This window comes from Peromyscus eremicus, chromosome 14 (genome assembly GCF_949786415.1).
Source record: "Peromyscus eremicus chromosome 14, PerEre_H2_v1, whole genome shotgun sequence".
Classification (NCBI taxonomy): Eukaryota; Metazoa; Chordata; class Mammalia; order Rodentia; family Cricetidae; genus Peromyscus; species Peromyscus eremicus.
In genome coordinates, this window is record NC_081430.1 from 70,141,790 (window position 1) to 70,161,245 (window position 19,456).

At 47.4% G+C, this 19,456-nt stretch overlaps 2 protein-coding genes and 1 long non-coding RNA gene across 3 annotated transcripts; 1 reads left to right on the forward strand and 2 right to left on the reverse strand.

Annotated features, from left to right (window-relative positions):
* Window positions 1–979: 979 nt before the first annotated feature.
* Gpr135 (G protein-coupled receptor 135) lies at window positions 980–3,297 on the reverse strand. Its single transcript, XM_059279935.1, has one exon. The coding sequence runs from the start codon at window positions 3,196–3,198 to the stop codon at window positions 1,825–1,827; it is 1,374 nt and encodes a 457-aa protein (XP_059135918.1). The 5' UTR covers window positions 3,199–3,297; the 3' UTR covers window positions 980–1,824.
* Window positions 3,298–3,374: 77 nt separating this feature from the next.
* On the forward strand, window positions 3,375–11,911 carry LOC131924218 (uncharacterized). Its single transcript, XR_009382820.1, has 2 exons — window positions 3,375–3,562; window positions 11,245–11,911. It is a non-coding gene; the product is annotated as an uncharacterized LOC131924218 (long non-coding RNA).
* Window positions 8,088–19,221, reverse strand: L3hypdh (trans-L-3-hydroxyproline dehydratase). The gene is made up of 5 exons (XM_059279469.1): window positions 18,543–19,221; window positions 13,948–14,117; window positions 11,762–11,884; window positions 11,538–11,675; window positions 8,088–8,479 (listed from the first exon to the last, which is right to left on the reverse strand). The coding sequence occupies exons 1-5, from the start codon at window positions 19,048–19,050 to the stop codon at window positions 8,354–8,356; spliced, it is 1,065 nt and encodes a 354-aa protein (XP_059135452.1). The 5' UTR covers window positions 19,051–19,221; the 3' UTR covers window positions 8,088–8,353.
* Between the last annotated feature and the right edge of the window lie 235 nt (window positions 19,222–19,456).

Here is a 19,456-nt window from a genome sequence, read left to right on the forward strand (position 1 = left end):
ACACACACACACACACACACACACTCACACACTGTCAGGCAAAGACAGCAGGTACCCATTAACTGTCCTTCTGGTTGCATTAAGCCTATAACCTTATGACAACAGGCTTTAGAAAGGAGGGCTTTTCCTCATCATCTTCTTGCCACATTGACTGTTGCGATAACATAACCAGATAATTTACAGACTTCTGACTCTGTGACACCTGGAGAATAAGAAGAATTAAAACATCCTTTGCTCATCAAGACAGGGATCATGTATTTCCATCTTTGATTACAAAGTAATGTTGTGCACTCACTGGACACACAAAGACACACTAACAGACATCTTAAATAAATACTTTACAAGAAAAATAATGCTGGCTAGTTCACAATGAAATCTTCACATAGCATGCATTCTCATACTTTCAAAAATGATTATTCAGCTACTGCCACGGACTACTGAATTAAAGAGAAGCAGGAGGAGGGAAGGAAAAAATTGAAGTGACATTCGGTGTAAGAAATTTCGCATATACAAAGCATAGATTGTGCTTCTGAATTACTGTAAAAAACTTGTTTTTGCAAGTTTCTGAAAATATTTTCAGTTTTCTTGAGGTATCTCTCCAACCTTGTGCCTATGGACTTACAACCCCTCTTGTAATCCCATACCAATTATCTTTCTAATGATGACTAAAATATTTGCTACTAAAAAATACTCAGCCTTCTAAATAGAAAGTATGTCCTCTTAGGACATTCTATGGCTATTCCAAGAATGTGGCCATACTTTTCGAACTACTTTTAGAATTCCTCGTTGGAATCACATTTGGAAGTTAAAGGATAGGTAGGCCAGCCAGTACTGAATATGTAAGGTGTATGTATAATACGTACATGCCTATATACATATTTAGCAGGACTCACCTTATTCAAGCAATTTGACTTCAAATAACAGTTTGGGCTCTATCAAAAAACAAACAAAAACACAGAGTTGCCCCAATAGACAAAGATTTTTCTAGTATGAAAGTTACTATTTTTTTAATGAAAGCATTTGGAGTGGCATCCACATCAAGCTATCTGACAGGAACAATGGTTTAGAGTAAGGACAAAAAAGGTTTCCCAAGACAGATGATTTGGGGGCTAAAACGGGCTTAGAAGGAACATGGGTTTTTATGTATAATGTTGGACTTCTGTTTAAACACCACATTATGTTCATTTTGCCCTTTGGACCACTGAATTATATCTAGTAATAAACGACCTTTTCAAAAATCCTGAAGTTGTTTAAAATAGACTCAATTTAAAATTTCGCACAAAAATTCCAGGGGAGGGCACCAATCGGTGTAATGATGTTTCGACTCTCAGCTCTAAGCACCCAAAGCAGGTCGGACTCCAGAATCTGGTTTCGTTGAATGCTGGTGAAGTACAGGGGGCCCTTCAAACAGATCCGAGGGTCTTAACTCATTCAAAAAACCAGTATTTGAGTAAATCTGTTCTGTTCAGTTTCAATGATTTTTGTTTGTTTCACAGTGTGGTGATTCTTGTAATATGAGCTTTTCAGTAACTGTGAATTTTATGTTGTGGCTTGTTAGCACTTACACCTCACAATGCTTGATTGTGTGGTTTAAGATTGTTTTAATTTTTGCATTTCACATTCTTTTCGGCACTTTTGAAGAAAGGGGATGTTCCCTTGCGTCTTTTATGTTTGAGAACGAAGTGATAACCCTAACCCTACCATTTCTGCCTTTTTAGTTGTAAATGTCTAGCTTTACGAAATCCACAATTCTCCCCAGATTCCCGCATCATTAAACGAAAGGGGTGGAAATTTGCTATTACAAGCTGTCCACCCCAACCCTTCTTAGAGGCTACTGTCCCCGGTTTCAGATTTGTGCTGTTTGCCAACTGCCATAACCGGATCTGGTGGTCCCTCTCCAAAGAAGAGCAGAACTGGGTTTTTGCGAGCCCACATGACCACTTCCCCTCCTGCCCCGCTAGCCGGGTTGGAGGAAGGCATCCTGCTACAAGCCCCTAACCTGCTGGCACAGCCATTTTGAAGACGATTGCGGCTTCTGGCCTGCAAACCTAGGCCTTGGCTGGGAAAAAAAGCATCCATGTTCCTAGTCCTGTACCCCTCCTCACGGTTGCGCCCTAGGAGCATAGAAATGTTGGGGTTGCGGATGGCATAGATGACAGGGTTGATAGCCCCATTGGCCCACGTCAGCCAGACAGCCACCACATTGAGCAGCGAGGGGGCCTGAGTGGCCTGACCCTGCCGAGTCGCAGCCAGAAGCACCAGGAAGCAGTAGGGGCCCCAGCAGCAGATGACGAAGATAATCATGATGAGCACGGTGGTGGCCGTGCGCACCTCGCTGAAGAAGCGCAGCACGCGCGCGTAGGTGGTCATCGGCCGCACGCGCACGTCCGACAGGCGCACGGTCTTGCAGATGTGGTAGCGGCAGAAGCACATCAGCAGGAAGGGCAGCAGGTAGCAGGCCACCACCAACCCCACGCTGTAGGCGGCGCCCAGCTGCGCGGGGTCTGGAGAGGTCCGGTAAAGGCAGCGGTGGAAGCTCTGCGGAGCCGGGGGCTCCCGGGGCGCCCGAAGCAGCTCCCAGGGCAGGGAGAAGCCGAGGGCAGCCAGCCACGCACCGGCCAGCAGCTGCAGCGCGCGCCGCCGGCCCAGTTTGTCGCGCGGCGGCCGCACGATGGCGCAGTAGCGGTCCAGCGAGATGAGCGCCACGCTGAACGTGGACACGATGCCAAAGCACGAACTGAAGAAGCGGCTGGCGGCGCAGAAGCTGCGCCAGGGCCCCGAGTCTCCCGGGGGCGCGAACAGGTCTAGGAAGGCGGCGGGTAGACAGAGCAGCGCGGTGAGCAGGTCCGACAGGGACAACGACAGGATGAAAGCGTTGGTGACCGTGCGCAGCTGCCGGTGCTTCACGATCACCCCCATCACGGCGCAGTTGCCCAGGCTAGACAGCAGGAAGATGAGCAGGAGCACGAGCGCCTGGGCGGCCACCGCCGCCCCGTGCCACAGCAGCGGCGCGGGTCCCCGTGGCCCCGCCGCCTCCGGCCGGCCCGCATCGCTCTGGTTTCCCAGCGTTACCGTGGCTACGGCGCTGAAGGACAGCGCGGCCGCGGTGGCCGTGGAAACCGCCCCGCCCGGATGCGCGCTGCCTGGTAAGGCCACGCTCGCGGGAGGCCGGCCGGGGGGCCGAGCCGGCTCCTCCATGGGGCTCCGCGCGGGCCGCCGCTCTGCTCATCCCGCAGCAGGGTGATGGGCTGAGCCGACCCGAGCGGCCGCCGCCGCGAGGAGTGGGTGGGGCTCGGCCGAAACGGGGCGGTCACCACCCGGGACTGGTGGAACCTTGACGTGGGTTCCAGGCGTTGCCGAGGGAACCGCCTGTTTACGCAGGAACGCAGGGCGGGACGCCAGCCGGGTACCCCAGCAAACCGGCCCACATCATCTTCTTTCCCAGTCCGAGGTGACCCAGCCAGGGTCTGCGTGTCTGAGGGCTGGTATGGTCCAACTCCGGCACCCTGCCATGCCAGAGACAGCCAGACCACCCCGCATACGAATGGCAGATTCAACGGAGGTGGGCTTGCTCTTTCCTGTCGGGCGCAGATACCCTACGGGGAAGGCGTTGTGAGGGGACTGATGCTGTGGGTATTTCTGGTGTACGCAGGTAGAAAAAGAAAAGAGTCCACATCTGGAGTTCTTAAACTTGGGGGGCGGGGGTATTTCCAGTACTTCTATATTTTGAGCCAGCAACAGAAACACCCAGAGGGCGTGCTACACGTGACTAGGTTCCAATCTGTTTCAGATGATGTAGCTCTGGGGTGAGGACCAAGAATTTGTATGAGTGGTGATGAGGATGGTCCAAGGGCCACATTTTGACACTTTGAAAACTACTGATGTCACGAACTTGTTTCGATAGCTGTCTTGCTGACACTCAATATTCCTGAGTCTGGGCTCCTCCTTTAAGCCCGATTCTGAACAGTTGCTCTCAAAGACTAACATGCGGATCTAGGAGGGAAGATGGCATCTACTGTTCAAGGTCCTGAACCTCTGACAGTAACTGGTTAAGGCATGGAGAGAGGGCAGAGAGGCATAGGTTCCCCCGCCTTTACCATTTGGCCCCTGGAATGTGGTTCATGTCATGTCGGTATACAAGGCATTGTCAGCCACAGGCACTCTGGCAGATACTGAATGGGGAGAGACAGGACCAGGAAAGGCCTGGCTGCCCAGCAAAGTTGCATCTCTAGACTGTGGCTATAGCCTTGAGGACGAAAAGCTTCATTCAAACCTCCGGTTACCTGTGCTCTTTAAAGCAACTGTTTGCAACGTGGGTCCGGGGCCAGTGACATCATCAGCATTGCTGGAGAACTGTCAGCAATGCAAAATCTGCTGATCTGACACTTAGGAAGAGGTCCAGATGCTTGTGCTTCGGTAAGTTCTCCAGGAGATGCTTACGCACCCACAAGCTTGAGAAACTCTTAAAGAATGACTAGGATGTTCGCAGGTCTTGGAGTCCGTACTAGTGCTAAGGGGATTATTTCAATGTATGCTACAGGAAACTTAAGAGTCTCAATGGAAGTACATTTAAGGATTGCTTGGTATCAGCCTTATCCAGTCTGGGCCAGATCATTCGTTGTTGGTGAGAGTTGTTCCATGCAGAGAGTCCTTAGCAGCATTTCCAGTACCTGCCAGTTGGATGCCAGCAGCACTCTCCCAGCTACAACTAACACTGTCTCCACAAACTGCCACATTCCCCTTCAGGGTAGACGCAACCCCAAGCTGACCACCATTCAATATGCAAATACAGTACCTAGAGATTAATTCAGTAAATTCAATCTCCAACCATTAATGCCTAGTTCTTAGAAACAGCAAATAAGGGTCCTTGCCCCCAAAAGACTTACAGTCTTCTGCAAACACAAACGTATTACAAGGAAATACCTGTTTTTAAAAAAATGCAAGAATGGAATTCAATGGCGATTACGTTGCTAGGGTAGTTGATAAAGACTTTGTATACCAAACTGGACTATTGAGAAGGGGGAGTGGAGAAGAAGAGCTATGGTGGATGCAAACATGACCTCAAGAAGATAATGTTGAAGTGGTTGGTGTCTGCATTCTAGGCAACAGGCAACTGGGGGAGTAAAAGGGAAATGTGTATGGTCCTCTTGGGACAGGACCTGTGTGCTGTGCTATGGAGGCTGAACTTGGTGGAGGAAGAGGGTGTAATCAAACTAGCTGTTGACCTTTGCCAAACAAGGGTCATCATAGTCAGGTACGTGGTTCAAGGAGGCAACAGGGACCTCACGCCCTGTGTTTGCTCCTTTCCTTGTCTGCTCCAGTGTCCTCTCTGCCAGTTGATCTTTCCCTACTGGAGCCCAGTCCTCCTCCCTCTGAACCACCTCATCTCACTTCCAAGACTTCAAAGACTCGCCATTCCTAACTACATCCATGGGCATGAACTGGGTAACTCAGGGGCAGGACAGTGAGTGAAAAAGAAACAGATACTGAATAGGATGCCAGGGGGTGGTTAAAACTAGAAGCCGTTAAGGGGGCAAAGCATGGCAGGTGGGTGATACAGGTAGGAAGACACAATGGTAAATTTTCCGGTGTCATCTCAGTTTGAAAGCGGCTTGTGGAGGTCAGCTCCATCCTTTACCTAAAAGACAAGACTTTTCGAGTATTTTAGAGCAAAAAGAAGTTGCTTGGTAAGGGCACACTCACTGGTGAAACCTGGGCCCCATCAGGTAATTAACATAGATTTGCCAAAAAGTTTTGCTACCAAAGGGGAGTCTCCCTCCAGACACCTCAGAGTGTTCGAAATAGCTCAACCTAAGCCCAGTCAACAAGACTCTTCACTTTAGGCCTTCAGGTTAAGAGCTACACAGAAGTATGAACATTGTCTCAAAGAGGAATAGGACACAATGTGCGAGTTTTGAGGGTTGAAGGGTGGCCTGTTTCTTAAGAAATCTAGAAGCTTTGGAACAAGAAGGGGGTATGGATCTTGGCTCACATAATTCTAGCATCATGTGCAATTGGGGGCTGACTACCAACCCAATGGTCTGGGGAGCCTCACTGAGCTACTCTGTGGGTGACCTTTGCATCAAAAAGTTAGAAGTCCTGCTCCAATGGGTACCACACTTGACTGCCAGAATCCAGCAGCAGTGTCCGGCATGGGATTGATGAACCCTTTGGTGACACCTAGAACTGACAGGCCAAGCAGTTTCCAGAGAGTAATGATGCAGAAGCCAGACAATGGTTGACTACACCAGGAAAGTGTATCTAGAAGTTTGACTCCCGAGGGAAGGAGTTAGGGGTTGAAGCAAGCTAGAAAGAGGGACAGGAGTGCTTGTCACCATCTTTATCATGAACACATTTACATGCTTGGGGGGATGCCACTGAGGGGAAGGAGGTGGTGGGTGCTATGGTTTGTTGATGAGGTAAGCCTTGAGATGGACTGGGTTGCAGGGAGCAGTATTAGAAGAATCAACATTGCGAATGCCAAAGGAGGTGGAGTTGATCTCCCTAGTCTTTCTCACTCCGAGGGAGGCAGAGCGATGACAGGATAGATCAGAGCAGGGGTTCTCAACCTCCCAAATGCTGCGGCCCTTTAATACAGTTCCTCATGTTGTGGTGACCCCCAACCATAAAATTGTTTTCAGTGCTACTTCATAACTGTAATTTGTTACTGTTATGAATTGTAATGTAAATATCTGTGTTTTCTGGTGGTCTTAGGCGACCCCTGGGAAAGGGTCGTAAGACCCCCAGAGGTTGAGAACCACTGGATTAGATGTGGGATGTTAGGTATTACCAGTTTGTTGGAGTCACAGTCTCTGGACTGACAATACCCGAGTGATTCAGTTTTATTTTGTTTTTTTCAATTCTAAATCTAGCAAGCAGCTGATTGTTGAGAGTCAGGTTGATCCAAGGCTTTCTCAGAGGGCCTTAGAAAAGGACAAAAGGAACTTAGCTCAGTGTCCTTGCGCAGGGGCAGACTTGGCCAAGTCCAGTCTGGGACTGGAGCCAGGACCTAGAAGGAGTCCAGTTTCCATTCCTGGGAATGTGGCTTTCCCCACTGAAGAGATCCGAGTTATCAGTCCCAAGGACTTTGTGTGCTTGGCCTGTGATAGCCCTGAGGTATCCTGTGCTCCTCTTGTGCAACACTGCTTGATGAACTTCCTGCTGACTCTGTCCCACTGTATGATAGCTTCCTGCTGCCTCTGTCCCATTTCCCCGCTGCAAACAGTATACAAGATGGCATACCTCTTAATAAACTTGCTTGGCATAAGACAGAGCTTGTGCGAGACCTCCTGAGCCCACCTTTTCTACCTTCTTGGTCTCTGATCTCCTGGACTCTCCTCGTCAGTACTGAAGAACAACTTACTGGCCAAAGTCAGCCGATAGAACATGAGATTCATTTCACTGTAAAGGCTCATAGATTAATTTTTACTTCACATCCGTATTTCAATAATGTAGCATGAGGTTGTAGAATCAATCCTTAGCCGGGCGGTGGTGGCGCACGCCTTTAATCCCAGCACTCGGGAGGCAGAACCAGGCGGATCTCTGTGAGTTCAAGGCCAGCCTGGGCTACCAAGTGAGTTCCAGGATAGGTGCAAAGCTACACAGAAAAACCCTGTCTCGAAAAACCAAAAAAAAAAAAAAAAAAAGAATCAATCCTTAGAACCAGCAAAGGAAAAACAACCAACCAAACACACAACAAACAAAAGACCACTCCCAAACCCAAAAGAGCACCATCTTAGAGATGGCAAAAATCTGGTTACGAGTTGGTCTTCGCAGCATCAGTCAGTGACTTTGTGGCACTTGGGTACCAGAGGGTGTCGATGATGGGGGCTCCGCAGCAAAGGCAATACCCCAGCAGCACCTATAACAGCGCCTGCCAAAGAACCTGACCCCATGTGATCCTTCCAAGATTACTTATGCCAAGTGTTGAGAACCTTGTAATAACCACCTCCTCAGCATGCTGCTTTATTTTACTCAAACTGGAACATTAAGATAACAAACTCACCAAGTTTATTATTGTGTGGTCTATCACTGAAGTTATCATTCAAAGAAACTTTAAAACAAAGTACTCATTTCCACAGCACGGATTAAGTAACTAGGTTTTAATTTTGCCCTGTATACTAATGATTACAAAGTTTCTGAATTTTTAGCACTTTGTATGCCACATCAGTGATATGTATGCCCAAGAGGTTTGCAAATACGAAGTATACGCATTTAGCCAGAGTGTACTGTTTTAGAACGTGTAAAAATTAGCCTACAGGTGTCACTGGATGCTGGTTTTCACGTGGTACAGAGAAAGTATCACTCAGAGGTAATTACTTCAGAGGGAGAACCTTGAGACTTTTGGAAAAGGTCACTTGAGAAGAAAGCCATCCCTCAGCGGGTCATCCTCTTCCACGGTCAGGCTGGCTGTCCCTGTGTAATGGGCTTGTCCTGCGACTTCCACTACGACGGCTTTGAAGTCCCCACACTTGGATTCCTGGAGAAAGAAGACAAAAGGAGCAGACTAAGAATCCTGCAGCTGTTTGGTGTCTCTAGGGCTGGGCTCTTGGCTCTTACACCTAGAGAAACCCACATGCTGATCCCTCAGCACAGGAAGGTTTTTAAGGGGTGACAAGGTCAGATGTGTGTTTTAGTTAACTGGAAAGAGAGGGCACATGGGAGAGGGACTAGCAACCCAGAAACCTGCTGAGAGGGAACCCCAGGCTACACAGTGATACTCTGTCACAAAAAGAAAAAAAAAAAAAAGAATTCTGTGTCCTGACTGACACCTGGAGTCATGATGCAGTATTTAGTGAGGAGGGAGAGGAAGAAGACAAGCTGATCTGGAGGTAGAACTGATGGCCGGACAATGCAGACAGAGGGGAACTGTGACTATGACAAATTTGACTGTAGTTTCTAGCCTGGAAGTGACATTTAAGCCATTAACAGAGAGGAGAGGGAGAGGGAGAGGGAGAAGGAAAGGGAGAGGGAGAGGAAGAGGGAGGGAGAGAGGGAGAGGGAGAGGGAGGGAGAGAGGGAGAGGGAGAGGGAGGGAGAGAGGGAGAGAGGGAGAGAGGGAGGGAGGGAGAGAGAGAGAGAGAGAGAGAGAGAGAGAGAGCAAAGAGGGATAGAAGTATGCAGAATTTAAGATACTTAGGTAGTCACTTAGAGATGAGCATAGTGAACTTTTCAAGTGTTAGACTGGATAGAAGGACAGGACAGACAGAGTTGGGATGAAGGTTGGGACTTATCTTCAGCAGATGGCTAAGAACTGAAGTCCAAAAAACAGATGAAATTGTCCCGTGTCATCAAACTGGGGAAAGACTAGAAGGAAGCTAAGGACCAAGCGCTGGACCACCGAATTGGAAGGACAGGGAGTGAAACTGAGAAGGCATCTTCAGGGATCCCGGAAGACACAGCGCTCCTCTGCACAGGGAAGGAGCGCAGTGCACTGAGGAATCGCAGGCATAAAATCAATAGTTGTGATTTTGCTGTGTTTTGAATAAGAATTGTCCCTCACGGGCTAATGTATTTGAACACTTGGCTGCCAGTTGCTGGTGCTCTTCGGGGAAAGTGTGGACCCTTTAGGAGGAAGAGACTCATGGAAGGAAATGGGCCACTGGGGGTGGGCCTTAAGCTTTTATACCCAGCCCACTTCCTGTTCACTCTGCTTCCTGACAGCCTGCCTCCTGCCACCAGGCTTCCCCTTTGCTGCTGGGTCTTCCCTGCCATCGTGGAACACATGCCCCTGAACTGTAAACCAGAATAAAGCCTTCTACTGGGTATCTGGCCACAGAAATCATAAAAGTAGTAAACACAAAATCTTACCTGTAGTGTCTTTGATTTTCTAATTTTTAAAATAAGAATAACTGAAAGTAGAGGTAAAATGACAAATACAAAATCAAGGTACAGTAGTCTCATTATCTTTTGTTTTTGTTTTTGTTTTTGGAGACAGGGTTTCTCTGTGTAGTTTTGGTGCCTGTCCTGGTTCTCACTATGTGGACCAGGCTGGCCCCAAACTCACAGAGATCCGCCTGGCTCTGCCTCCCGAGTGCTGGGATTAAAGGGATGCTCCATCGCCACCTGGCTCATTATTTACCATTTTGGCAGTACAGGTTGGACCCAGGGCCTCATGTTTGCTGAGCCAGTGCTCTACCACTGTGGTAGTCTGAATGAGTATGTCATGGGGGTGAGGGTGGGGTGGGGGAGTGAGGGGTGGTGGGGGGTGGTGGCTTTGAGGTCTTAAATGACTCCTCTGCCTCCTGCTTGCCACTGGAGATGTGAGTTTTTAGCTGCTCCTGCTGCTGTGCCTATGATGATCTAGAGTTGTGTGAGGTTCAAATGAAATAGCATGCCTAAAGTTCTTAGCTTGGAAACTGGCACACCATAAAGTTCCTAATAAATCCTGATGGTTATTATCTCCAGTCTTAGATTTTGAAGACATTGTGTTCCACATTATTGCATACAGAATAAATGGTGTGGTATATTATAAAATCACTGTGTGATATGTGGATCCCTAGCTTAAAGATAACTCGGTATTCAGGAAAAAAAAAAACCAACAACTTAAAAGCAGCTACATCTGGGTAGATATCTTCCTATGTAAAGACTCTCTAGAGTACATTCATTCACTAATGTAGATTAATCACTCTATAACAGGTTTCATTCACTACTGAGTAGACTCATTGTTAGTACATTTGCATTTGAATCCATTACACAAATTCTCCTCTTCACAACTCACATCTTTTAGGTACTACTCTTTGAATTACAATACTTTCACAGAACAAGTAAAAAAACCCAAAAGGCTCCGAACTCTAATGTAGCACTTTTCAAGTCTTTTGGTCTCAAGATCCCTTTACACCTAATACTTGAGGGCCTCCAGAAGTTCTTTATGCATGCCATATCTCTCAGTACTTATTGGGAACTAAAGATATTTGTTCATTGTTTCATTTGGAAACAAACTGATTACACAGTAATGTATCACACTTTTTTTTTTTTTTTTTTTTTTTGGTTTTTCGAGACAGGGTTTCTCTGTGTAGCTTTGCGCCTTTCCTGGAACTCACTTGGTAGCCCAGGCTGGCCTTGGACTCACAGAGATCCGCCTGGCTCTGCCTCCCGAGTGCTGGGATTAAAGGTGTGCGCCACAACCGCCCAGCAATATCACACTTTTTGTAAATAAAGATAACCGTCTGCTGAAATGTTTTAAATGAGAAAAATGGCATCACTTTACAATCTTGAAAGCCTGTCTCTCATCTGTCTCAATAGAAACAGCTGGGTTCTGACCTGCTTCTGCATTCAGTCATTCATGTGTTTGGCTCATGACGTAGCAAGTGAGTGAAAAGCAAACCATGTCTTAGTGTTATGATGAACATAGTTCTGACCCTTGGAAAGCTCAGTGGGTCAAAACAGAGGTGCCAGCACTACACTCTGAGAATTGGTTGTTGGACAGAAGTTCTTCCAGGCCTGCTCTCAAGCGCCTAAGAGTACAGTGAAGAAACTTACCCAGCGCCCAGCTCCCGCCTCCTTGGTCTCACCATAGCCACCAGCGTCACACTCACCCTCAGAGCACGCCCCGTGAACACTGAGCCTGTGGCACTACTTCTGAAGGTTCTGGTCTGGTTCAGTTGCAGAAGGCCCTTGTGATACTGCAGAGCAATTCGGGCTGTCACTCCCGAGCCCGTGGGGCTTCTGTCGACCTGTTTCAGAATCAGGAATGACAGGAGTTGAGTGGTCTCCATCAGCTGCTTCCGGTGTTTGAGCCTAACAGCTGCCGTCCTGATACCTGTTCATCTGCAAAGACACAGATGTTGGTGGTAGGCTCCTCGCTGTAGACATCTTTTCCGTCTGTTAAAATAGTGCCATACAGAAAACCAAGGTCTTCACTCTCGGGATGGTTGATTTTAAACTGCAAATAAAGTGGCCATATGTAAAATGTTTTGATTCAAATTTTGTCTTTACAAATAATGTCAACACAACAGACTCTCAAGACATAATTTTCTCAATATGTATCGTTTTTGAAATTACCTATGGGATAAGTCTAAATAAATGCTTGATATTATATTACTCTCTAGATATAAACAGTTTTATTGGCAGTTATGATTCGTACGTTGAGTTTCTGCTGAGGAAGCTGTTCTAGCCTCAACTCACCGAGCAGTCCTATTTTATACGCATGCCCAGCCCACACCCTCTGTGAAGTGCGGAAGTCATGATGGTTAGTCCACAGGTTGGCTATGCCTGAGCTAAAACCATCACATGAGAGGGGAGAACGTGGGGGGAATCCAGGAGAGTAAAACTTTTTTTAAAAGAAAGTTAAAAGGATTCAGAGGCTACTGGTAAGAAAGAAACAATTGGACGAAGAGGGAGAAACAGAACACAATTAGAGGTTCCATGAAAAGCCGTGACTGTGCAGACACACAGCCCAGGGCTGTGGGAAAGTATATCCAGGCCCAAAGGCATAATGCTAATGCTTCCAGTACTCGGGAGGTCCAGTAGCTGAGCTTTTTCTGGATTTCTGTGATATCTGACAGTAATGTCTGAGATCACCATACTCATCTTCATACATTTACCACGTACCACTTAAACAGACCTGGTTCCTAAAGTCTAGTCTATCAAACCAAGTTAAAGAGACCTACAAACTTGTTTTATCACTGCCTAAAGTCCCATGCCTCCCTCCACTACTGTGCATGTCATGGGTGTGCTGGCTTCTTCCACTGGATCAAGCTCCTGGGACACTGAAGTTTGCCCTTCCCTGGAGTCTCCCGCATCTAGCTTAGTGTCCAACATATGCAGTACATTCTTGTTAAATACTCAATAAGAGAGTAATGCTGAACTTAGAGTGCATTAACTTTGGACCTTGCTCTACAAAAGGTCTTTCCCTAAATCTCCAATATGGATGGCTAACAACTGACAAAGGAATTCTGCCCAATACTTCCATGATGGGACATCAATTCTCTCAAAGTACAAGGACTCCGGATTCTCTGAGTCCACCCTTTGCCATTATTACCTCCCTGAGCAGTTCAAGCTTTAACAGGAAGCTCAGAATTACTCCTTGTATTAAGTAAATGAGGTCCCCTTTTCTTGGTTTCATTCAAAAACAAAGTGGAATTTTTTTGTATTAAAATTTTAAGCCATTAGCTGTCTATCTGATAGGGTAGAAAACATATAAATTGTTAGACTTTACCATGCACAATTCTGTATACTGGTATTGATTGCCCCAGAAAATGGTCATTTCAAACAGTAACATGCTGTCTATTTTCTTTTAAAAATATTAATTTTATTTTATGTATGTTTGGCCCACATGCATGTCTATGTACATGTGTGCGTGGTACTCAAGAAGCCAGAAAAGGACACTGGATTCCCTGGAACTCAAGTTAAGGACACGGTTGTGAACTGCCACGTAGGTGCTGGGAATGAACCTGGCTTCACTGCAAAAGCAGCCACTGTTCTTAACCCCTCAGCCATCACTCCAGCCCAATGCTACATAGTTTCATTTTTCTACGCTACATAGTTTCATTTTTCTACCCGCTATAAATTTTGACAAGCCTTGCTAAGTGAGCCCATAATATGATCAATACAAGTATATCAGATACCACCCTGCTGTTTTTTGTGACCACTAATTAAATTGTCACGTAACATTCAAATACTGTACTGTTCTTTCCTCTGAGTCCAGGCTCAAGGTGGGCTGGCTGAACTCTGCTAGAAATGAAAGAATACTCTAGAGTCACTTACTACCTAAACTGACGTGATTTTAAAACGTAGGAAAACCAAGACACGTGGAGGTGAGGTTATGAGTGCTCTCACGTGTCAGAGCGAGAATTCACAAGTGCCATGCTAGAGCGCTTTAGGCAGTACACTATTCTTAGCGTGATAAAGACTTGGGTGCATTTATGTCTAATTTCCTTACGGATGCGATCATTTGTATGTATCTAAGCACCGAAGGAGGCATTTGTTAGTAGTACTGGGACTCACCTGGGCTTTCACGGCCTCTGTCACCGTGCTCGCGGCCTCCACAAGGTCCCTCGTCTTTGCAGACGACACATCAAGTCCCAATTTTTCTGCACTAACAAAAGCATAAAATGCCCCACCATACGCAATGTCCATCACCACCTTTCCATGTCCGGGAACATCCACTGTGAGGTCTAAAAGAGGCATTTCACAGGTAAGTTTGTTAGAAAAAAAAATCACATTGCTTTAATCATGTTTAAAGGAGAAACTTTCACAATAAAAAGGAATGAAGCAGAAACTCATTTTCAAAATAAGTGCTGGGTAAATGAGAGCGATGTGCATTTCCGTGTTTAACTTGGCAGTTTGCGTAAGTTAGAATATATCTGGATGTTGTGTTTCTCTTTGATTATACGTACATATCTGTTAACTGCTCTGAGGTTCTTTTGTAGGAAACATCACGAAGGGTGAGCAAGAGATGGGGAAGCTCTGAGACAGCCACTTGGGAACACCATGAAGGAATACATACTAGCAGGGAAGTCTTCAAATGGGATTTGAATGCTATTCACACACTGGTAATCCTCAGTTACAATGCCAACATGAATTCAGGAGATGATTCCTTTTAAGCTGGGTATAGTAGCACATGCCCATAACAGCAGCCCTGGCTTGCAGGTATACACCGAAATGCCTGGCTGCCACTTTTCTTAAATAACTAAATTACCGACACTGGAAACTGAGAGACCATGGGTACATCCCATGGGCCAGAACATTGCCTACACTAGCCCCTTAACTACTTCAGCGCTGAGAGACAGGTACTATTATTTAAAACCCTCCCATAATTCTGAGAAACCCACTAAGTAAGTGGCAGGTTTCGGAGTCAACCTCAGAAGCAGTTGACTCTGACGTCCCAACCCTTTCCCCTGAAATATGTAACCTGCATTTAGAACTCAAATTATCTTTCCTTTTGTCTATGCAAGCTCATCACTGGGATTTTAAATTGATTTCCTTCAGGTAGCCCTTAGGACATACCCACCAGAAGAGTAGACACCATGTGGAAGATTGCAGGGTTACAGGATGAAGAAAACAGCCTTTTCTCAAGTTCAGTTAGACAAAGACAAAATTTCAAATGTATCACATAGTATGAGTGAGGTTGGATATGTGAGTTTTCCAGAAAATCGGGATGTAGCTCTGTGAACTGCAAAAGTGTTAAGGATGAAAGGCTAATCTGCCAGGCTTGGGTTTGGATCCTGGTTCTGCCACTCAGTGCAGCTTTGCTGTCCTTGGGCAGAAAATGGAATTGCTATGTCCCCTACAAGAGCCGTTTTGAAAATTCCATGCAGTAATACGTGGAGAGTATCCAGCAGAGGTTAGTAGGTGTGGCGAATGTTAATGTGAAAGCCAAACTTTAACTTCCAACAGGAATGGCATTCTCAAGAGGACCAGATAGCCACAAATGCCAGTCCGCACGTTCTCCAAATTTCATTGACTTAGCTACTCTTCAACTACGATTCATTACAGTCTACTGTAATATTACTGCTAAGTCTACTGTTGTAGACCCCTAGGATACAGTGAACAAAACAAATGTAATTTATCATGCAGGGGTGCAGGTGGGTACTGGTTGAACCTCCATTTCACAGATGGTGACTTTCCTGAACAAGGTCACTGCGATGGGAAGGGGCAGATCAAGGCTCTCCAACACCATCCCCCTGCCTGCCTTCTATGTGCTTCTGAGGATGCAAGGGTTCCTTTTCTAATGCTTCAGCGTGACCCTCAAGTCCACTAACTCTTACGATGTCGCACAGGGATGCTATCTGGAACTCTGGTACCTAAAGGTTTGGCTAGCTCTCTCCTTACCAACCTGGGACTAATATGCAGGTGACGCTGCTGCCGCCAGTTGTTGGGTCTTCCAGAGGGGACTTCTCTAGTCTGCTGTCTGAGTTGCCTAGGGAGAAATTAGGTAGCCAGCTAGCTAAACAGCTTTTTTTTTTTTTTTTTTTTTTTTTTTTTTTTTTTTTTTTTTTTTTTTTTAAATCTCCCTCAAGTGCCAATCTGGTTGTGATACCCATTCAAAGGGCATCGAATTCCACAGAGGCATTTATTACCACGAGTGTCTGTCTACTGAGGTTGCTCCAAGCCTGTTCCGCTACAGTGGCATTCACAGCCAGGCTGATCTAGAGTCTAATTATCCCGGAAGATCAAGAGCAGATTTTCTAAGAATGTTTGCACGGCTTGAAGACTTGGGAGAAAAGCAGTGTTATGTAACCTTATTCTTGGATTGACTAAATGAGCTCCCAGATCACTTCCAGTCAGATATTAAATGTCTGCACTGAAAAATTCAATCCTGCAGGTGTATCCGGTTTTCCACTATGGCAAAGTTCATGCTAGAGAGCTACACACTCCCAAGACATTAAGAAACAGGTAAACCATTGGAAAAAAAAACCAAATTCAATGTTTTAAGTAACTTTACGTTTTATGTTGGGCCACATTCATAGCTAACCTGGGGCACATGGGCCCTGCAAGCTGCAGGCTGGATGCTCTTGCTAGCAGTGGCTCTCAACCTTCCTAACACTGTGACCCTTTAACACTGTTCCTCATGTTGTGATGACCCCCACCATCAAATTATTTCTGTTGCAACTCCATGGCTGTAATTTTGCTACTTCTATGAATTTGTAAAGCAAATATCTATGTTTTTGGAGGGTCTTGGCGGACCCCTGTGAAAAGGTCGGCATCCCCAAAGGGGGTCGTGACTCACAGGTTGAGAACCACTAGAGGCACACCTGGGGGGAAAACACCAGCTACCAGGTGATTCCAAAGAGGTATGTTCCTCTACAGATGACCAGCTTGTAAAGATAACAAAGGATCTATACTAGAGAACCTAGAATATCTGTTCACGTTTCTGTAAGTCCAGGAAACAAGCCCATATATCTTGAAGTCTCTGCTTCTTGAATATTTTTTCAGATATTTAAGAAATTCTAACAGCACTCAGTGAAAGGACCAAGCAGATGCCATAATAGGCTGCTCAGTCTTCTCTCAGAGATCAGGCCTCAATTTCAGTTTCCTGAGACTTGAGCAAGCAGTTTCTGGGAGGGCCGTGAACAAAAGACATAGTCCTTGCAGTAGCTCCCTTTCTGCACGTACTCTGACTGCTCAAGGTTCAGCCAATTGTTTACTGTCTGGGATCCCTCATCAACTTAGAGCTAGTGCATGAGTCAAGGACAGAGCCTGGACCACTCACTGAGTCAGCCCCCACAGTATGTTCTAGGCCAGCCAGGCCCCATGGCAGCTCAAGGACAAAGCCTGGGACTTGTCCCAGACTGCCCCCAAAATGATAATTGTAACCCCCAACCAGTAAATTCAAAGGTTATATACCCTCACCCAATTAAAAGAGAACAGAGACCTTCAAAAATAAAAATAAACCAATCTGAGTTGCACCCGTGCCAAACCCCCATGCCCTGTCCAACCACCCTGAAGGGCTTGTGCTTTTTGCCTTTAAATAGCTAGCCTCACAAAGAAAGAGCAACTCCTCCTGCCTCACTGTATTGGGTGTAGGAACGAGTTCCCTGCCTAGGCTTGTATCTACAGAATAAACCTTGCTGTTGCATTCTGGACATCCACGGTCTTCAGTGGTCTCTTTGGGGTCATGATCTGGGCATAACACTCAGGACACAGAAGGCAGGTAGATTTCTGTGTGAGGGAGGCCAGCCTGGTCAATATAGAAGTTCCAGGGTTTCATTCAAGCTTGGGCTACAGAATGAGACCCTGTCTCAAAACAAAACAGTCAACACATATTTATCTTTAAAAAGTAAAATTCTAGCTGGTCCGGGGTGGCGCACACCTTTAATCCCAGCAGAGGCAGAGGCAGGCGGATCTCTGTGAGTTCCAGGCCAGCCTGGTCTCCAAAGTGAGTTCCAGGAAAGGCACAAAGCTACACAAAGAAATCCTGTCTCGAAAAACAAAATAAAACAACAACAACAAAAAAGTAAAATTCTAAGAATGTTTTACAGGCTCCCCTTTTACCCCTAAGAAGCTCTGGGAATAAATGAAGGGATTTGATGGGTTATGTACTTGTGCATCCAGGCAAGAGCAGCAATATTTTCACTTGCAAATTTAGTTCTTTCATAGTCCTTTGGTTCTCCAAAGCCAAGGGGTCTCACTGTGTAGCCCATGCTGGCCTGGAACTGACATTATCCCCCCTGCAGAGGGAAGGCACTTAACAGCCGAGGAAAAGACAGGTCATGTTCAGTAACTTATTAGGGGTAACGTGTTTACCAAGCATATTCTAAACTAGATGAACTCTGGCACACACACTGCCCTTTGCTCTTAACTTCATTCTGCTGTGAAATATCTACGAATGCCTGCAAGCCTGGAGTTGGAATCTTGTGTAAAGCAAGCACAGAATTCTTCACCACTCCACTCAAAGCGCCCCCAAGCCTTGCATGGACAGATAGGCTCTGGTTTGCATCCACGATGCTGAGGCGTGTTAGCAGTAATTTGGAACTACCTTTTTGTGAATTATGAGAGCAGGCAGGGTGGGTTAGTTGCACAGGTTTATTCAGCACAGAACAGTGGTTAGATTCGTCTCGAGTGTGTCCCAATCGGGCCTGGAGTGTCTCACCCTTTACCTGAGGCTAGGACGAAGGCTGGGACGCTGTGGAAGCGCACAGGGCCGCAACTGCGGCCACCTTCACATGCCACGAAGGCGGCCACCAGCCCGCACGGACAGTGAATGTTGACCTGGGTCTCCCGGGCGCCTTCAGGGGGAGCGGGCACCAGTCCGAAGTCAAGCGCGAAGCGGCCTAGCGCCAGCACCGCGTGGCCGCACATGGAGCTGTAGCCTTCGTTGTGCAGGAACAAGACTCCCAGGTGCGCCTCGGGCAGCTCGCTGGGCACCAGGACCGCTCCGTACATGTCCCGATGGCCGCGGGGCTCGAATACGAGCCGCCGCCGCACGTAGTCGAGGTGGTGACGCATGTAGCGCCGCTTGGCCAGCAACGTGGGCCCGGCTACCTCCGGACACCCGGCGTACACGATGCGCAAGGGCTCTCCGCCTGTGTGCATGTCCACCACCGACAGTGCGGGGGTCTTGGGGTCGTGCGGGGGCACCCGGGCCACTGGCAGCGCCGCCTCCATCGTCTGGGTGCAGGGGTTGCCGCTCAGCACAGCGACGCTCTCTCCAAGCGAGGGATAAACGCCAAGCCCCACGGGAGAACGTGCAAGGCCGGTGGCAACCTCTGGGCCAGGCCTCGGAGCGGAGACCCCCCAGCCACAAGCGCCTGCAAGCTTAGACTGGGCGAGCCCTCGGGGTTCCGAGCAAGACACACGGCGGGGGCGGGGCCTCGGAGATTAGCCACGCGGCAGGGGCGGAGCCTCGAAAACTAACCCGCACATGGGGGCGGAGCTCCAGAGACTGGACCACACGGCGGGGGCGGGGTCTCGAAAACCTGCCCGCACGTGGGGGCGGAGCTCCAGGGACCGAACCACAGGGCCGGGGCGGGGCCTCGGAGACTCTCTCACCCACCAGGGGCGGGGCCTCGGG

Coding starts and splice junctions, on each gene's coding strand:
- L3hypdh (XM_059279469.1), bottom strand. CDS start 19,050: ATGGAGGCGGCGCTGCCAGTGGCCCGGGTGCCCCCGCACGACCCCAAG. Junction 11,885..13,947: donor CAGAGGCCGTGAAAGCCCAG/GTGAGTCCCAGT, acceptor CTTTATTTGCAG/TTTAAAATCAACCATCCCGA. Junction 8,480..11,537: donor TCACGGGGCGTGCTCTGAGG/GTGAGTGTGACG, acceptor TTCTTTCTCCAG/GAATCCAAGTGTGGGGACTT.
- Gpr135 (XM_059279935.1), bottom strand. CDS start 3,198: ATGGAGGAGCCGGCTCGGCCCCCCGGCCGGCCTCCCGCGAGCGTGGCC.